General features: G+C 44.6%; 1 protein-coding gene across 12 annotated transcripts in view; it reads left to right on the top strand.

Annotated features, from left to right (window-relative positions):
* Window positions 1–17,983, top strand: part of Kcnq1 (potassium voltage-gated channel subfamily Q member 1) — a 314,775-nt gene that overhangs the window by 231,854 nt on the left and 64,938 nt on the right. For all 12 annotated transcript variants that reach the window (XM_063227100.1, XM_063227107.1, XM_013150646.2 and 9 more), the window contains 3 exon segments: window positions 12,214–12,289; window positions 16,065–16,159; window positions 16,811–16,857. In XM_063227100.1, coding sequence (XP_063083170.1) covers window positions 12,214–12,289; window positions 16,065–16,159; window positions 16,811–16,857 — 218 coding nt within the window.

The raw sequence follows: 17,983 nt of genomic DNA, 5'->3' as shown, positions 1-17,983 counted from the left end.
TCACTTTCTTGTTGCTAGGACAAAATACCTAACACTTATAATTTAAAGAAGGAGAGAATTATTTTGGTTCATGAGTCTTGAGAGGATTCAGTCCATAGTCATCCAGGACCAGGGCAGAAACAGCATGGTACAGGGACATCATAGAAAAGAGTTGCTCATTTAACTATAACCAAAGAGCAGAGAGAAAAGGGAGGAGCTGGAGCGACCTACCTCTTCCAGCCAGGCCCATATCCTAACGGTACTTTTAGTTACTCAGTAATGAGTGAGTTCACTGACGAGTATCATCCATGACCCAATCACTGTCCAAACAAATGAGAGTTTGGGGGAACATTTTTTAATGTAAGCCGTAACAGGCACTAACTTCATTCATGAATGCCCTACTTCATGATCTAGTCACCTCAAGAAAGCCCCTTCCTAACCCCATCTCATGAGATGCAGGGTAGGTTTCATCATAAATTTTGAAGGGATACAGACATACAGATCATGGTACCTTGATCCTTGAAAACAGAGAAGCAATTCCTTCCTTTCGGTCCTAGGACATGTTGTAATGGGTTGCCTCTGTTGAATCCATTTCAGCCATCTGTTCCCAAAATTCTGCAGAATTTTACTACCAGCTGGTGCCATCTGCTCTGGCTGGCCCGGGCCAGAGGCCAGCACTGGATTGTTCTCAGCCACAGAAGACTGGCATGATAACAGTCCGACAAGATGTGGGACATACATTCTCAGTGAGGAAACATCACAGAACTCCCAGTAACCTAGAACCATCCAGAAAAGCAAAGTTCACCTCTCTGTGCCATTTGAGCTGTGTTCTGAACAGCCAGGCAGCCACCCTGAGAGTGGTGGAGAACCACAGCAGGATGAGATAGTGTGGGTCACAAAATCTGTAATTTGTCCCTTAGGAAGTCCCCTCTGTCCACTCTCGGGGACATCTTAGAAGGGGTAAAGCCAGAGCCAGGACTGGGAGCTAGGAGGCCACAATATCCTCCTGAGGAGGGAAGGAGGGGCACCTCAGTGCCTTCGTGAGGTAGCCCACCCACGTCCCTGATCTACTCTGAAGAAGGGCCCCTCCCAGATGAGGAGTGCACCCACTCAGAGCCAGGAAGGCCTTCCTACCTGATCTCCCCTCCCTCTGGAGCCTGCCCTGCTCCAGTATAGCACCCAGGACCCGTGTGTCTCCCCTTGTAGCAATTCCTGCTCTCAGGAGCTATCTAGAAAGTCAACCACTCCTTTCAGAGTGTGTACTCCAGTGTATCCTCCTGTGTACTCACAGAGTGGTGGGTTGTGTGACCATCACTATTATCTGATAACTTTTTATTACCCCTCCAAAGCAACCCTGCATTCATCAGCAGTCATCCCCCATTCCCCTGCTTCCTCAGCCCTGAAGATCACTAATTAACTTTCTCTTTCTGGACACTTCATAGAATAAGGGTCATACAATATGTGGTCCTTTGTGTCTGGCATCTTTAAGTTGGCGTCGTGTTTTCAAGATTCGTCCATGTTTTGGCATCTGTAAGTACTTTGTTCCTTTTCATGGCTTCATAATAGTGCATTGTATGGACAGACCACTTTGTTTATCTGTTCATCATCTGATAGACGTTTGGGCAGTTTCCTTCCTCTGTGAATAGAGCTGCTATGAACATACAGGTCAAGTACTCATATTAACATACATCCTCCCTTCTTTAGTGGGTAATATCTGAGAAAAGAATTATTGGGTCATATGCTAAATGTATGTTTAGCACTCTGCAGAACCACCAGTCTGTTTTCTACAGGAGCATGTGTGGCCTGTCCATGTGGAAAGGCACCACTGGCATACAGTGCAGTGTGATGGCTGGGAGTGTGCCCAGGGCTGTGGGCACTGAGTTTCTGCTACAGGGCTGGTGGAACTTGTCCACTGACCCAGTGAGTGGTAAGTGCTTGTCTTGGTATGCAGCCATGGAAAACTCTAGTACATGAACAACCCCAGAGAATGGCAGGAATGAGTGTCACAGCATTGTTCACAGCCCCAGTGCCCGCACCGCCACATGCCTGTCAGCAGAAGGGGGTGTGATCAAACGTGGGATGTCCATATAGAGCACAGCGACATACCAGCTAGGATGAATGGACCAGAGCAACTGGCAGCCACATGAGTGAATCTTGGTAACATACACCAAGGAACAGCTAAATATACTTTTATCAAGCTTCAATCACTAAAATAAAAAGCATGCAGTTTGAGGATGCATATAGTTTTGAGAAAATTATGCAAAAAAAGCTAGAGGACTAGGGCTGTAACTCAGTGATACAGTGCTTACCTAGCATGGCCTAGGTCCTGGTTTTGATCCCTAGCATTGCAAAAGAAAAAGAAAAAATCACTGGATATGTACAACATGTGATGAATCAGAAATGGTGGTATACACCTGTAATCCCAGCTACTCAGGAGGCTGAGGCAGGAAAATCATGAGTTCAAGGCCATTCTGGCAATATAGTAATTCTACATTTCAAAGAGAGAAAAAAAGTGTGAATACCTAATACAAATTGCTATTTGCCTAGGATAGGGGAGACAAGAGGATAGGAGAGTAGGGGACTGTTCGAGTATAGCTTTTATTTTGAACAGTGAGTTCCTGGGACTTTGTACATTATTTTTAAAAACTAAGTATTTAGCACTGTATTTTTTTTAAAAGTATATATCACAACCAAGACAGTTTTATTCCAGAAATGCAAGCCTACATTTTCAGCATTCAAAAATCAATTGCAGTGATACCTCGGTTACTGAACAACTCCAAGCTTGAACTTTCCATTACTCAAACAGTGAAACTCAAAAAGAATTTGCTTGATGTGTGTAACTTTGCTCGATAGTTAGATTAAACTTGGAAAAAAAAAACCTGCACAGGACGAGAATGAGTCATGCTTTGTGTCTTGCAGCGGACACAAAGAGGTGACACTTCAGTCTAAGTGCCCCTCTCACCCAGACAACGCACAGTGCTTGTGCTTGTGCTAGTGCGTTTAAACACTCATTGTGCTTTTTATTTTGGCACTTTATTTGTGTAAAATATCTTAACCGTGGCTCAAAAGAAAGTTAGTGATACCGGCAGTAACGCTAAGAGGAAAACTGTGAGAACCACGATAGAGTTAAAGAAAGAAATCATTGTGAAATTTGTTAAAATCCTGGAAAGATGAATTTAGAAGTGTAATGTGGGGATCTCGGCTCACACACTATTTGGTTTATTTGGTTTTCCATTATTTCTTATGGGAAAAGTATGTGCAGTTCTCAAACTTTTCAGTGCTCAAACACAAATTTGGAACAAATCGAGTTTGAAAGCCGAAGTATCATTGTAATGTGATCTTCCAGGGAACTTCCTCATTTTTTAAAAATTATTTTTATCTTTTTTATTTTACAGTAAAAAAGAAAAATAATATTTCATAACAAAATAATAGGAGAATAACAGTTCATATATGGAGAATTGTTATCTTTAAAGTAGTTAAAGAGTAAAGATACGGTCATACAAAATTCTCCAAATGACATTAGCACAAATCTTTCTTTTCAAGGAATTAAGAGAAGATATTAGTATTCCTGGGTTTTTTTTTCTTTTCCATTCCTTCCTTTCCTCTTTCTCCCATCCTAGTTCTTTTTTCCTTTTGAACAATTTTTTATTCATTTCACAATATCTGTAAGAGCTTCTAAAAAACCAAAAACTACTGTTAACACCATACTTAATAGGGAGAGACAAAAGCCCCCACCCTGGATCAGGAGGAAGGTGAGAAGGTTGACTCTCACACTCCTATTCAATGTAGTACTAGAAGCCAAAGCCATTACAACAGGCAAGAGAAAAAAAATGAGGCGTACAGATTTGAAAGGAAGACATAAAACTGACAGATGACACATTTCCTGCATAGAAAATCCCAAGAAATTGACAGTAAAACTTTTACTCAACTTAAAGGTTCAAAGGGTCACAGAATATTAGATCAGTGTGTAAAAGCTCACGTGGCTTTCTGTCTGTAAACAAGACAGACAGAATGTGCTTATGTGAAAGTTAAAATGAACATTTATGATTAATCCAGGGAAATGACAATGCTCAAATTTAGATTTAACAAAACATGTACAGAGCTAAACGATGAAAATTGTATGTTGATGTCGAAGGAGACCTAAATAGAGACATCCTGTGGTCATGGTTTAAAAGAATCAAAGTAGCAAAAAAATTTCAATTCTACCAGAAGTGCCTATAAATTAATCCAATTCATCACCAAATGCCAGCAAGAATTTTTTATAGATATGGAAAAACATATTCTAAAATGTACATGAAATAGCACACACCCTAGAATAACTAAAACAATTTTGAAAAGAAACAGTTAAGTAGGAGAGATTACCAATTTTATGGCCTATTATGTAGTAAGAAGTCAACACAGGGTGATATTGGTGGAAGGATAAACACACAGATCAGTGGAAGAAAACAGAGAACCTACAAACAGATGTACGCAAATATGCCTGAGTAACAAAGACACAAAAACAATTTGATGGAGGAAGGTTACTTTTTTTTTTTAACACATTGAACTGCAGCAATTGGTCTTCCATTGGATGAAAATAAATAAAAAGGCCGTCAATCTAAGTTACGTAAGAATTAGCTCAGTATAAATCTCAGACTTACATACAAAGCTTAAAACTATGAAAGTTTTAGAAAAACATATAAGAGAAAGGACTCAGTGAGATGGGCAACCAGTTCTTGTGCTTGATGCTGAAGTACAATCCATTAAAGGAAAACTGGTCCAATGAACCTCATTAAAATTCAGAACTTTTGTTCTCTACGAGACCCTACACGAAGGAGAAAATGCAAGCTACGGGCCGGAAGCACAGCTGTGCAAGCCTCTTCAACAACAAGCTGACACCTAGGACATAAAGAACCCTCAAACAACAACAGCAAAAAAGCAGTCCACCTAGACAAGAGGCAAAAGACACAAAGAGATATTTCATCAGAGATCTACAAGTAGCAAACAGGCACACTGAAAAATGTGCACCTCATTAGCTACGAGGCAAATGCAAACAGTCAGATACCACCGCATACCTATCAGGATGGCCAAAATAAAATTACTATTAACACCAAATGTTGATAGGGGTGAGGAGCTGGCTGCGCCATGGACAGGATGCTCAAGAAAGGCTTTTCTGTTTAACTCTGTGGCATCTACTTACTGTGGAGGGTGAGTGCCTGGGAAGGGCTGACGGATTAGGGGTACCCTAGGTTGCCCTTATGGTGCTGTGCACACTGGATGTGATGCCTGGCCCCTCAGGAGGCCCAGCATCCCCACACTAGCCTAGCACCCCTGGATAGTATAAGCAGGTCTTCTCACCTTGAATTGGACCATTCAGGAATAAAGAGTCCTTCATGGGCTCATTTCTAAGACTGCTCATCCTAGGCTGTATGCCCAGCAACCTTTGACCTGAACAAGTGAGATGAACAGGGTACTAATGGGTAACTGAAGCAGTAAATTATAGAATGAACCAGAAGATGGATGAGTGAATGAGTGAATGAATGCATGGTGATCAGTATGTACGAACAGGAGCACATGAGCAATATAGGCCTGTTCTCAAGGCTGATTCTCCCCACCCCCCTGCTGGCCCTGACCCCAGGAACATTTGGCTGCTCCCTCCCTGGGTCTATCTACCTTTCCATGTGTTCCCTCCCTGTCTGCATTTCCATCTTGGGCTGGGCAGGGTGGGAATGTGTCCCTCATTCCACCTATAGATGCTAAAACCGCAGGGCTAGAGAGTGGCCCTGACAGGGAGATGTACCCACCCTTGCGTGACCCAGATCCATGGCCCTCAGGGCCCAGTAAATCAAAGCCTATGCCCTGTCCCTGCCCCCTAACAACTCGCTCCTGAACAGGGTGGTATTGCTGGAGAGATAAACATATAGAACAATAGAACAGGCCACTGGGAAGGAAGGGCTACTTGGCCACATTCCCAGGACATACCCTACTTGGAAAGAAAAGGTCATCCCAAGAAAGGTGCAAGGAGTCCCTTCCCTCTGATACCATGGAGTTAGCCATGTCTAGCATGGAAGCCCGGTAGCCATGGCTGTCTCCAGAGTAGTGATCAGCCCACACCATGGCCTGAACAGAGCTGGAACAAGGACCCCCAAGCCCTAGCTTTGTGTCAACCTGGCTGGGACTGTGGTTGAAAAAGCCACAACTTTGTTCTGAGCAGTTGACTGCAGGTGAGGCATGGTGGTCCTTTGTTTGGAGCCCGGAATGTTCTCACTGTATCCAGGCCCTTGTAGTCATAGCTTTGAACCCTGTAGGCCTGAGCCAAGCCGGTAGAGGCTCTTCACAGTGAGGTGCCTATAGTTTTATTCTTCTCCTTGCTAGCAGGCCATTTGGGGTGACAAAAAGAGGCTGGAGTGGCAATGTCCCCTACATAGGTCAGGTTTGAGATGAGGAGATTCCTGAGGCTAAGGAGGGACATCGAGACTTCCAGTTTTCAAGGGTTTTTCTACAATAGTTTCTCCTTTTTGCATTGTATTGAAGAAATCTTTGTCCAGCCCAGGGTATTCCTGTTGTCCTTCATGGACTTGACGGTCATCACGGTCCCATGTAGGTCCTAACTTGAGTTAGCTTTGTGACTTACATTATGTCACAGGGATCATATTTCCTGTTTTTCCCTACTGTTGTCCAAATTGTTCCTGCACATTTATTGAGAACATTCTTCTCTGTTTCAGTTGAAACAGAGCCAGGGTTATCAACTGAGTGGCCACATGTGTTTTTACGCTTCTGAATGTCCTGCTCCATCCAATGGCCACGTTCTCTACCTCTCAGTACTGCTTTCTCTGAAGAGTACAGTTTTATGGGGCCTTTCGGTGGGGGGCTTGCTGCTGGGGATCATGCGTAGGGCCTTGTGAAAGCTGGCCTTTTTGCTATTTCACTAAGCTGGAACTCAGCTCTGTAACAATTCCTGAATCCTGAGTTATAAGTCTTCCAGTTTTAATACTGCTCTTCAAAATCACTGTGGCTTTTGGCCCTCTGCATTTCCATAAATATTTTAGAATTGGCTTGTCAATTTCCAAAAGAAAAAATAATACAAATATTCTGATTTAAACTGGAATCATATGTAATCCATAACTCAATTTGGGGAAAATCACTTTATTAATACTGAGTTTTATACATGAATCTGTTACTGTATATTCCTCGATGAATTTAGGGTGCCTTAAATATTGTTCACTCTTTAGTGTTCTTCTGTCTTACTCATATTGAAATAGACTTACTCTTAGATATTTTTTGGGTTTTGATGTTATTAAATTGCTATCTTTTTAGTTCATATTCTAATTATTAGTAGCAGATAGAAATGTAGATTTTTATTCACCATCCGTAAAGCCAGTGTTCTTGCTAAATTCATTTATTAATTGCAATCATCTATCTGAAGATACTTATGGATTTTTTTATATCTGATTATGTCATGTGCAAATAATGGCAGTTTTCTCCCATCCGATCATTACATCTTTTATCTGCTTTTTCTTGACTTAACACATGGACTGGAACTTTCTAGAAGTATTAAATAGAAATGGAGGCAGTCAATATTCTTCCCTAGCTCCCTGTCTCGGGAGTAAAGTACATGATACCTTGCCATTACATATGATGTGTGCTTAGGGTTTTTGTTTTTCCTTATTTGTTTTAGTTTTTGTTATTTTGGATAATGAAATTTCCTTCTAGTCTGACTTCACTAAGAGTTGTATTTTTAGTTATGAGTGCATCTGGAATTTTATTGAGTTCTATTCTGCATCTTTTGAGATGATATGTTTTTCTTTATTCTGTTGATGAAGTGATTATGTTGATTGGTTTTCAAGTGTTAGGTTAACTTGCAGGGCTGTATGAGGCCACACTTGATCATATCTTTACTGAACTACTGAATCCAATTGGCTGGTTTGTTTAGAATATCCATATCTATGTTTATAGAAACGAATGACCTTGGTTTTTCTTTTTTGAAATATCCTCATTAGAGTTTGATATCAATGTTGTAGCACCTCGTAACAATCCTCTAAGAAGACTTGTATAAATATTAATATTTTTTTCCTTAGATGTTTGGAAGAATTTACTAGTGAAGTCATTTAGACTTTGAGTTCTCTTTATGGGAAGATCATTAAAATTCCAAGTTTAATTTAATGAATATTGGGGAATTGATATTTTTATTTCTTGTTTTCTTTTAAATATTGTGGTTTTTATGACTCATTTATGTTATCAAATTATTTTGTTCATATTATCTATTGAATAGATTGTTTAAGTATCTCTAGATTAACAGTACTGTTCAATTTGTAATTCCAGATGTGTGATTTGGGATCTTCTCCTTCCCCAATCAATCTTGCTAAAAACTTATAAATTTTATTTGTCTCTTTGGAAAACCAGATGTTGGCATTATTGATTTCCTTCAATGTACTATTATTTTTTTATTTCATCAATTTATGCTTTTATTGTCTCTTTTCCTTCTACTCTTTTTGGATTTACATTTGATATCTTTTTTCAAACTTCCTGTTATATATTTCAGTCAGCCTTTTCTGTTCTCTAGTAGATACATTTAAGGCTATAATTTTTCCTCCATACATATATTTCACTATCCCTCAAATGCTTATTTAGCTATAACTTTTGATATATAACATTTTTATTATTCAATTAAAGTTATTTTCAGATTCATATCAGACTTTTTTTCTTTGACCCTTGGGTTATTTGGATTGTTTAGTTTCTAAAATATTTGTGGATTTCACAGGTACCTACATGTATATGAATGTGTATGTGTATACATGCATGTCTATATATGTATGTGTATATGCATGCATATATATGTATATGTGTATGAAATTTATTTCTACTTTAATTTCACTATGGTCACAGAATATATGAAACATAATTTAATTTGTGAAGTTTGTTGGGACCCGCTTTTCAAGCCTTGCATTTGTTCTCCTGCTGATGCTCTGCATGCCCCTGGAGACCTACCTTGATCTTCAGTGTGTGGGCAACTGTTCTGTACATGTCAGATTAGGTGGCTATACAAGTTGTTCACATTTGTTCCTGCTGATGCTCTGACTGCTTCTCTATTGGATGAGATGTTCAATTATCGCACCATGATCATTTACCTTCCCTTTTACCAGTTTGCTTTATATATTTTAAAATTATATTTGTAGGTGATAAAGATTTAGAATGAATTTTCTGCTAAATTGATACTTTTATGCTTATGAAATATTATTCTTTGTTGCCAGTAATACTTAAAAGTCTACTTTGTTAATATTAGTTTACCTATACCCATTTTTTTTGCTAGACCATTATATATATTTTTGTGTCCTTTTACCATTAGACTTTCTACATTTTTATATTTTAAGGTGGATTTATACAGTATTTATTCATCTTATTGATCTTTTAATTGGAATATTATTCCATTTATGATATATATAATGTCATCTTGTATTTCTTTTTTCATTTGTTTTATCTCTTCTTATTATGCTACTTTCTCTCTATGTTCCAGGCTGGCTATTTTATCCCATTTCTCCCAGATTTTCTTTTCTAGTATTTTGTCTCCACTTACAAATTCACCTATTTCCTTCTTAATTCCATTACTGCCCTTCTCTGCTCTGGAAGTTCCATTTTACCCTTTGTATATAATTTTTATCTCTCTGCAGAAACTCCCCATCATTGATCTATTTTCTTTTTAATTCTTTTCTGCTTTAAATTTCTTCAAGTTTTTTATTTTAAAAGACAAAGCATAGAAATGATACAGAAGTTTTTTAAAAGTACAAAATTAACAGTAGTTAATGTAATGCATACTGTTATCTTAGAAGAAGTTGTTCAGGTTACAAGATTTAGAAAAATGATCAAACCACCAAACAATGCAAGCACAAACTGTTCTTTTAATGAAGTACAGAGATAGTAGTATAGTTATCTGTCTAGTATATCTGTACACACACACATATACATGATAGGTAGGTTAAAGAAAATAGATCACTCGTAAGTAACACCTACTTATCTTGGCCATTTTAAATGTCTCATATACAACACTGACACAAACCACAGCCATGTGTCTATGGGTCAGCAATGTGGGCTGCGCACTGGGTGGGCCCACTTGGGCTGGCCCATGCAGCAGCACTCCTAGGATGGCTTAGTGGTGGCTGTGTCGTCTCAGCCTCACATGTCTGGAGCTGTCGGCTGGCAGCCAGGGCACCTCAGCTCTCCTTCTGCTGGCTTTTACAGCAGGCTAGCTCAGACATGTCCTATGAGGCAACATCATTCTAAAAAGGTAAAAGTGAAACCCAGAAGGTTTCAAGGATCAGAACACATAGTCCACTTCCTCCATGGTGGAGATGATTCGACTCCTTAATAGCAGAAGCTGAAAGGATTTGCATGCATTTTTAACTCACTGTTCTCTGCCCTCTGCCATAACCTCTCATACCATCCTCACCCCATTCAAAGTGCACTCACCCCCACAAGACACCAAGAAGTCACTCAGTTATAGATAGTGTCATGTTCCAAGTCCAACATCTTGTGATTTGTGTGCTCACGTTGGCCTGATCCCCAATCTGAGCCATGTGTTTTAGGAGACTGATGTCACACTGCCCCACCTTTGATGCTTAATTTCTTTATCAGTTACCTATTGCTGCATAGAAAACCACAGCTAAATTTAGTGGCTTAACACATTGTCTTTGCTTACAATGCTGTGGTCAGGAATTTGGCCTTGATCCAGCGGGAAGTACAGTTGCCAACTTTGCTTGTAGTGGCTCAGGCAGCTTACTCAGGGGCGGGGGCCCAGGAAGGCCTTACCCATGTCTGTGTGTTAGTGCTGACTACTGACTGAGCACCCCAATTCCCTTCTATGTGGTCCCTCCACCCCATAGGCTCAAGTTAGTTCATATGGTCACACTCCACAAGCTCATGGATGACAGCAGTATCAGCTCCCTAGTGTTGTAACTCAGTCACCTTAGATCATAAGATCAGGCCAAATTCAGACAGGTCCCATCTCTTTATGGGGAGAATGACAGGTATTTAAGACTACTGAGTATACCACATCATTAGCTCTGTTTCTAGGGTCTGTTTTTTCCCTTGGATTTTAGTCTTCCTTTATGTGGAAAAAAAGTAGCGGCTCAGTGCTACTAATGTTTCTATTGCAAACTGGATTTTCTTCTAGTGTGAAAAAAAAAATCATGGGCAGATCCACTTACTAAACTCAAGGCTTGAGGCTACAAATTCTGAACCTAAAACTTGAGATGTTTATGGGCTTCCATCCTAGGTAGATCAAACCCCCAAGGCGGCTCTCCTCAAGGGCACAAGCTGTCTGTTATCTGCTTCACTTCCCGTCCTCCTCGCAGCTACCTCTGCTCAGTTCTCAAACCTCACCATCTGCACGGCTTGGTAACCCACAGATGCTTCTGGGAAACACTGTTCCATGGCCCCCAGCTCACTGGTGACTTGTCCCTGGTATTCACGTACCACACAATATTCTGCAGAGGAAACAGCCTACAGTGTCCGGTCCATCTGAGACCGTATCCTTCAGATCTGTCCTTCTTCCAAGCCTTCCAGCAATGTCTGTTGTCACCATTGAAGCTGAGCACAGTTGTCACAAGCGTCTCCAGTGGGAGGTGGTCTGTGTGAGTTTCACAGGCAGAAGGATCCTCCCGTAGTTTCCACATGGTCACATTTGCTTCTTGTCTCTTTTTTTCTATACGTATAGATACCAAATCTCGTATTTCCTTTGTCATTGATATTTCTTAATGGACCTTTGTTTCTGGAAGGAACTTTAGAGACAAACCCATGCATTACCTTGAGCAGAACTCAAATTCCCTCGATAACTTGTCTTGCACCCCAGCCTTTTCCAAATGCTTGCTCCATTGACCACACGCTCCATTGACCCAGGATGAGCCAGAAGTAAGGAAACTTCCTCTGTAAAGGAGTTTCCCTGACTATCATGAGTTAAAGGCACAGCCCTTGTAGACCAAAGTCCTTGACCCCCTTTTCCCAGTCTAAGTAACAAAAATAAGGAGAGGACCCCTTTTCCCATCTATGGGTAAGGCAAACTTTTCACTGGCAAAAGCCCCTTATTCCGACCTTTCCTGATCCCCATCAGAACAGGATCTCACAGACCTCTGTCCCAGTGGAGCCAACCACTCATGTTCACAGAGGGTTCCGTCCACCTGCAGCAAGAGTACCAAACCTCTGGCCATGTGACGGGGATGTCAGACACATAAGCCACTCATGCCCTTCTCTCCTTCTCCACAGGCTGCGAGAGCACCACCGGGCCACCATCAAGGTCATCAGGCGCATGCAGTACTTTGTGGCCAAGAAGAAATTTCAGGTGAGCTGGGGATTTAGCTAGTGGCATAAGTGCCCACTTGGCAAGTGCAAAACTGTGAGTTCGATCCCTGGTACTAAAGAAAAAAAAAGGAAAAAAAGAAATTCCAGGTGAGTCCTGGCAGAATCCATCCATACTCTCATACCCCCTTGCAACCCCTGTGGTACTGCAAGCCCTATGTGCTTCTCTACCCAGGCTTCTCTACCAGGAGAGAGACCACCCAGGCAGATGTGTCCAGGACCAGACTCTCACCTTCAGACATCCTGTGACGACTTCACCTTGTTCCTAGGAAACCTCCTCTCCCCAAGAAAGCAGGCCCTAGTGGATACTTCCCTGCAGCCCAGCGAAGTAGTCCTTCTTCCTCACTGATCAAAGGCAGCACTCTCATGGGCTCACTCTACCCTCCCATGGGTCACATAACCTTGCATCAGTACAGATAGGCAGATGTCATCAGAATGACCAGAGAGGGCCCCAGTAACCTGGGGAAGGAAGCAAAGCTATTCTTGACCAGTCCAGTGCCCATTCTCCTACCCCCAGTGGTCAGATGGCGGTTTCTTGGCTGGGCAGTGCTGCAGCTCTGGGCATTCTGTAGCCATCAGCAGTCTCTCCAGGACCCACAACATGCAAAACCTACAAGGCATGGCCTTGGTGGCTGGCAGAGCTTCTCTCCTGCAGGGACAGCCCTCCAGTGGAGGCCATGGTTAAGGGGAGGCTTTGTATTTACTTTGATAACAGTATGTAGCTGTGGGAAACAGGTACCCTTAGGGGACGGAGTCAGAAGACCCTCATCACCAACATGGGGGATGGCCCAATTCAGTTCCACAACAGTTACATGGTGGCCCTGCACCCAGCTCCAGGCCATACCTTCTGTACCAGGCTGTGAGGTTGAGACAGACATGCTGACAGTCCCCTCAGTACAGCCTTACCCTGGACCCTGGGATAGCTCCCTCCCCCAGACTCTAGACTCCATAAGCGTTTTGGACACAGGAATCCCCAGGCAACCCTGAGTGAGTTTATCCCAAACCGTGCTGACAGTAGGAGCCCAAGGCATTGGCCCCACTCTGAGTACATGGGTCTCATCATGACAGTCCCCTGCAGCAGTACCTGCCACCACTGTCACTGTCATAAGCCCTGAGAATAAACCTTGAGTGAGTGTAGTGCTTGCCCCCTACTGAGCTCCTCCCACTAGCAATGGCAGCATGTAGCTCCTCCCTGGTCACCAACCACCTCAAAAGTTAGCTAACACATAGCAGAACTATAGTGGCTGTGAGGACTCAGATGGACCATACTGCCCACATTCCCACTGACCCCAGGGCTGCTCTTTGTGGAAACAAATGAAAGCTCCTCTCAGCTGGCATCAGGAAGTCTGCCTGGTGATGTCCTGGGGACATCTGGCAACCCCCTGGATGGAGCATCTGGACACTGTGCCCTCTACTCCAAGCCTTTGTAGAGGCCCTACCTTGTTACCGTGGCTACTGGAGTGGGAGTTGACATGAGCATGGGGGATGCCTGCTGGCTGTACCAGTGCCTCCCAAGTAGGAAGAAGCCAAAAGAACCCTTCAGGGGGAAGCATGGCAGGACTGTCCCCAAGGAGAAGAGACCTGGTATGTCTCCTGTGCTGGGGAACAGCTTGGAAGTGACAGCTAAAACCATCACTGATGTCCCCCCCATGAAGCAGAGTCACAAGGGATCTCTAACATCACAACCATCCGCAGCCTGAGCTCCCTGGGACACAGCACTCTGGGGACACAGAGCAGCACCCTTGGTGTGGACCAACCTGGAACCTGCTCACACTTGTAGGCCTGTACTGAGATGAATGCAGGTCTCCCTGGGAGTTGCTTCCAGGGCTCAGGGACACCTAGCCAAGGATAGAGACCCTTGTGATTTCCACAATGGCCAATAGATCAACCACACTGACCCAAACAGACCTGTCATTGTGACATAGATAAGAAAATTACCTGCTGACATGGGTGCAAGTTCCAGAGGAACAGACTTCCAGCCTAGGATCCTCTGTTCTGCTGCAGTCCTGACAGCGGTCCAGGAAGTTTCCAGACTATACCATGAACTTCTACCTCTCTATCTTGCATCTCCACTGCATCCCAGGCCCTGGGGGATCTTGAATAAACTAGGCAGCAGATGACTTTCTAGGGACAGAAAATTCTGAGAAAAGACAGAGGCTGGGCTCCTTTGAAGAGTGGGCTTTTGTTGCCTGGGGATAAATAAAGGGGTGGGAATCAGGAGGCCTCAGAGAACAGGAATGAGGAGGGTGAGGCAGGGAGAGGTTTGCAAAGCCCCATGTCTTAGAGCATCCTCACTTCCTAACATCAGCCTGTCTGCCCACCTATACCCCACCCACCCCAGCTAGCCTTGGCTGCCAGCATGGTGAGTAGCCCCCCTGCCTACCTTGCTAGCAGATCAGTCCCTGGCCTGCATCCAAGAGCCTTTAGGCCTTCAAGTTTGTCCTGAAAATTCCCATCCACCATCAGTCAGGCCAAATAGGATGGCTCATCTCTGGGTACCACGGCAGTAGGGGCATAGCTCTGGAGAGAAAGCCAAGGTGATCTCTCCAGCCAGGACCCAGGCAGACACTTCACTGAGGCTTCACAAGCCCTTACCAGACCCAAGAAAGTTGCTGGGTGAATCCAAAATAATCATAGCCTAGATGTTGTAGAGAATCAGTGGGGAACTTCTGTCCTTCCTGGCCTTTGCCCTGCTCACCATACCCCTCACTTCTGCAGAAATGCCCTCTCTCATAAGAGGCATACTAAATCACATGTCAGCAGAGACTTCTAATGTGCACACCCACACACACCTGGATGCAGTGGCCTCTGGTTCCCAGGCTGTCAGGGACAAATAGAGCATCTGTCCACATCAGCCCAGGTTTGTACCACCTTGATCCCTGGCCCAGGTTGTACCCCTGCCTCCCTCTCTCACCTACCCCACACCTCACTTTGAACTCCCTAACAGAAGGCAGTGACCCCAGCTTATCACAATGGGGCTCTCTGAGTGCTGGAAAAAGCACCGGGACCCAACGTGCTCTTCTATGGGGGCTTGGAACAGAGCACTCTGTCCAGCCTGGTTGCTGTTCTATGGGGAGAACAGCTGTTCAAGGCCCCTGAGACCAAGGCCTTATGAGAACCAGGCTGACTGTGAGAAGTTTAAAAAACTGTGGTTTTTGCTGATTGTCCACCTGGACCTGGGTCTCACTAATGGAGTTGGAGCTCGCACAAGGGTTGGGAATCCTATGGTCACCTGCTCTGGCCCACATGGCTTCAGGCCTGCTGTGGGAGCCCAAGTAGGTATCTGCTACCATCCTCCTCTGCAAACCTATGGGCTGCTGCCCAGGAGTATGCCCATGATCAGCTTGGGATATAGACAGGCAGGGGCTCTGAAGAGTTGTGTCTCCCACCCAGCAGGTCAGCTCTTCCTAAGGCTGAGACTGAGGGCCTAGTAGCCTGGAAGGAGAGCAGCAGGTCCTGATAGTGCAAGGCAAAACACCTGCCAGGGCTCCCCAGAGGTCAGACTGACACTTCAGAGACCCCAGAGCGTGAGCCAGTGGTCAGGGACTTGCAGAGGGCCTAGGGAACCCCAAGAGGCTGAGCGTATAGCCTAAGAGGCCCACTTGATGGTCAGGGATCCCCAGCCACACTGTGGGAACCAGCCATGCTGTCCAGATGCTCTGGGCCAGGCCTATCCTATTGCTGTCCCCATCACTGTCTGCATTTAAAACTGAACTTGTAGGACACAGGGGAGTAACACATGTCTTTCTGGCCTGCAGCAAGCGCGGAAGCCTTATGACGTGCGGGATGTCATCGAGCAGTACTCTCAGGGCCACCTCAACCTCATGGTGCGAATCAAAGAGCTACAGCGAAGGTGGGCACAGGTGATGTGTGGGGACATGGGCTCCTAGAGGCCACTGTGGTATATTCACTCCAGCTGACCCTGCTCGACCCTCACAGTGAGCATTATCTGCTCCAGCCTTGGCTGGGATGAGGGAGAAAAGGAACCTTGAGCTGTCCACAAGATCAACCCTGAGTCTCCCCCATCCAAAGGTCTGATCGCCTGTGGCTCTGCCTAATGTTGGGCCGGTAGCTGGGGACTCTGACTATTGGAAACCAGCATGTTCTAGGATTTTGTCTTGGATCCTTGGCCTTTTGGAAATGGCATAGTCCTTGGGATTCAGCACAGGTGTAGTCCAGCTGTAGTTTGCTAGCCTGGGAGCCTAGCTCCATGTGTTACAGGGTACCCAGTCCTGGTCACATGTGGGGCCAGGCATTTAGAGTCTCCTCCATAGCTGATCTCACTTGCCCCAACCAAGGAAGAAGTCTAAGGAATGATCTAACTACAACCTCTCATGTTTAAGCTTCCTACTGGTCTTTTCAGGACCAGGGGCTCCTGTAGCCCAAGAGCTTCCTCAGGTCCTGGGGAACAGCGCTGGGTGGCCTCCAAGTGGGTGGGCAGATCAGCCTGTCCAATGGTACCTGGGGCTGGCTATGAGCTGCTCTCCATCTCTTTCCCTTTCAGGTTGGACCAGTCTATCGGGAAGCCCTCTCTATTCATCCCCATCTCAGGTGGGTCCTGCCCCGGGCTGAATGTGGCAGTCCATGCTGGTCTCTCTCACCTCTTTCCTCTTCTCACCATCAGAGCGGGCATTAGGGCCTCCACAGTGAGTAACATGAAGCCAAAAGTCAGGCAGGGAGTGGCAGATGCCACTCTGAGGATGGCAGCAGGTCCACACTTTATCAAGGAATTTGCAGGTTATGTGAGGATCCACTTTGGTCTCTGAGTGACAAATTTCTGAACATGGAAGTCAGGCTCTGGGTGTGGAAGTATGACTGAAGGCTATCTTTTAGGAGGGATACTATGGTGCAGAGCCTTGAGTTTGGGTCTATGTTGGGTGAGCAGCCACCCCAAGTCTTGGGCTATTGGTGTAGACTCTGGTTTGGAGGAGGCAGCATGTGCATGCCAGTTTTTTGGCTTGGCCCAACTGCTCAGGTCCTCTAGGCAGAGTCTGAGTCATGCCAGGGAAAGATGGAGGGGTTTGTTCTTTGGAGGACCCTGGCCAAGGTTCCAAAAGAACCTCACAGCCCAGGCTGGTATGGCAGGGCTGTTGTCCAGCAGGATTGCCTGGCCTGGCACAAAGCCCAATGTCACAAATCTGAACAGCAGGCAGCCCTGGTGGCAGGTATGTCCTATCCTACCTGACAGACCCAGAGTTCCCCAGAGGTCTCAAAGCTGGGGTACAGCCCAGGTCCACACTACTCTTCTCAGTGGACTATCCCAATGTTCCCTCCATCAGAGCACTTTAGAAGATGACCTTATTGGCCATGTGGCACATACCTGTAATTCCTACACTCTGGGAGGTTAAGGCAAGAGGTTTGTGCATTTGAACCCAGCCTGAGAAACTCAGCAGGACCCTGCCTCAAAACCTGAAAAATTCAGAAATGGCCTGGCATGTATCACACACACACAAACATATACACACAAAGCAAACAAAAACAAATGGCCTGAAGCCAGACATGGTAGCTCACACCTATAATCCCAGCACTAGCAAGGCTGAGGCAGGAGGATTGTTGTAAGTTTGAGACCATCCTGGGCTACAAAGTGAGCTCAAGGCCAGCCTGAACTGCATGGAGAGACCCTGTCTCAAAAAAAAAAAAAAATGCCTTACAGGTTCAAGCCCATTGACCCTTAGCT

This window comes from Cavia porcellus, unplaced genomic scaffold (assembly GCF_034190915.1).
Source record: "Cavia porcellus strain 051 isolate PalLab524CR breed Dunkin Hartley unplaced genomic scaffold, mCavPor4.1 scaffold_17, whole genome shotgun sequence".
Taxonomy (NCBI): Eukaryota; Metazoa; Chordata; class Mammalia; order Rodentia; family Caviidae; genus Cavia; species Cavia porcellus.
Note: the sequence above shows the minus strand (reverse complement) of the source record. Positions and strands in the feature narration are given on the sequence as shown.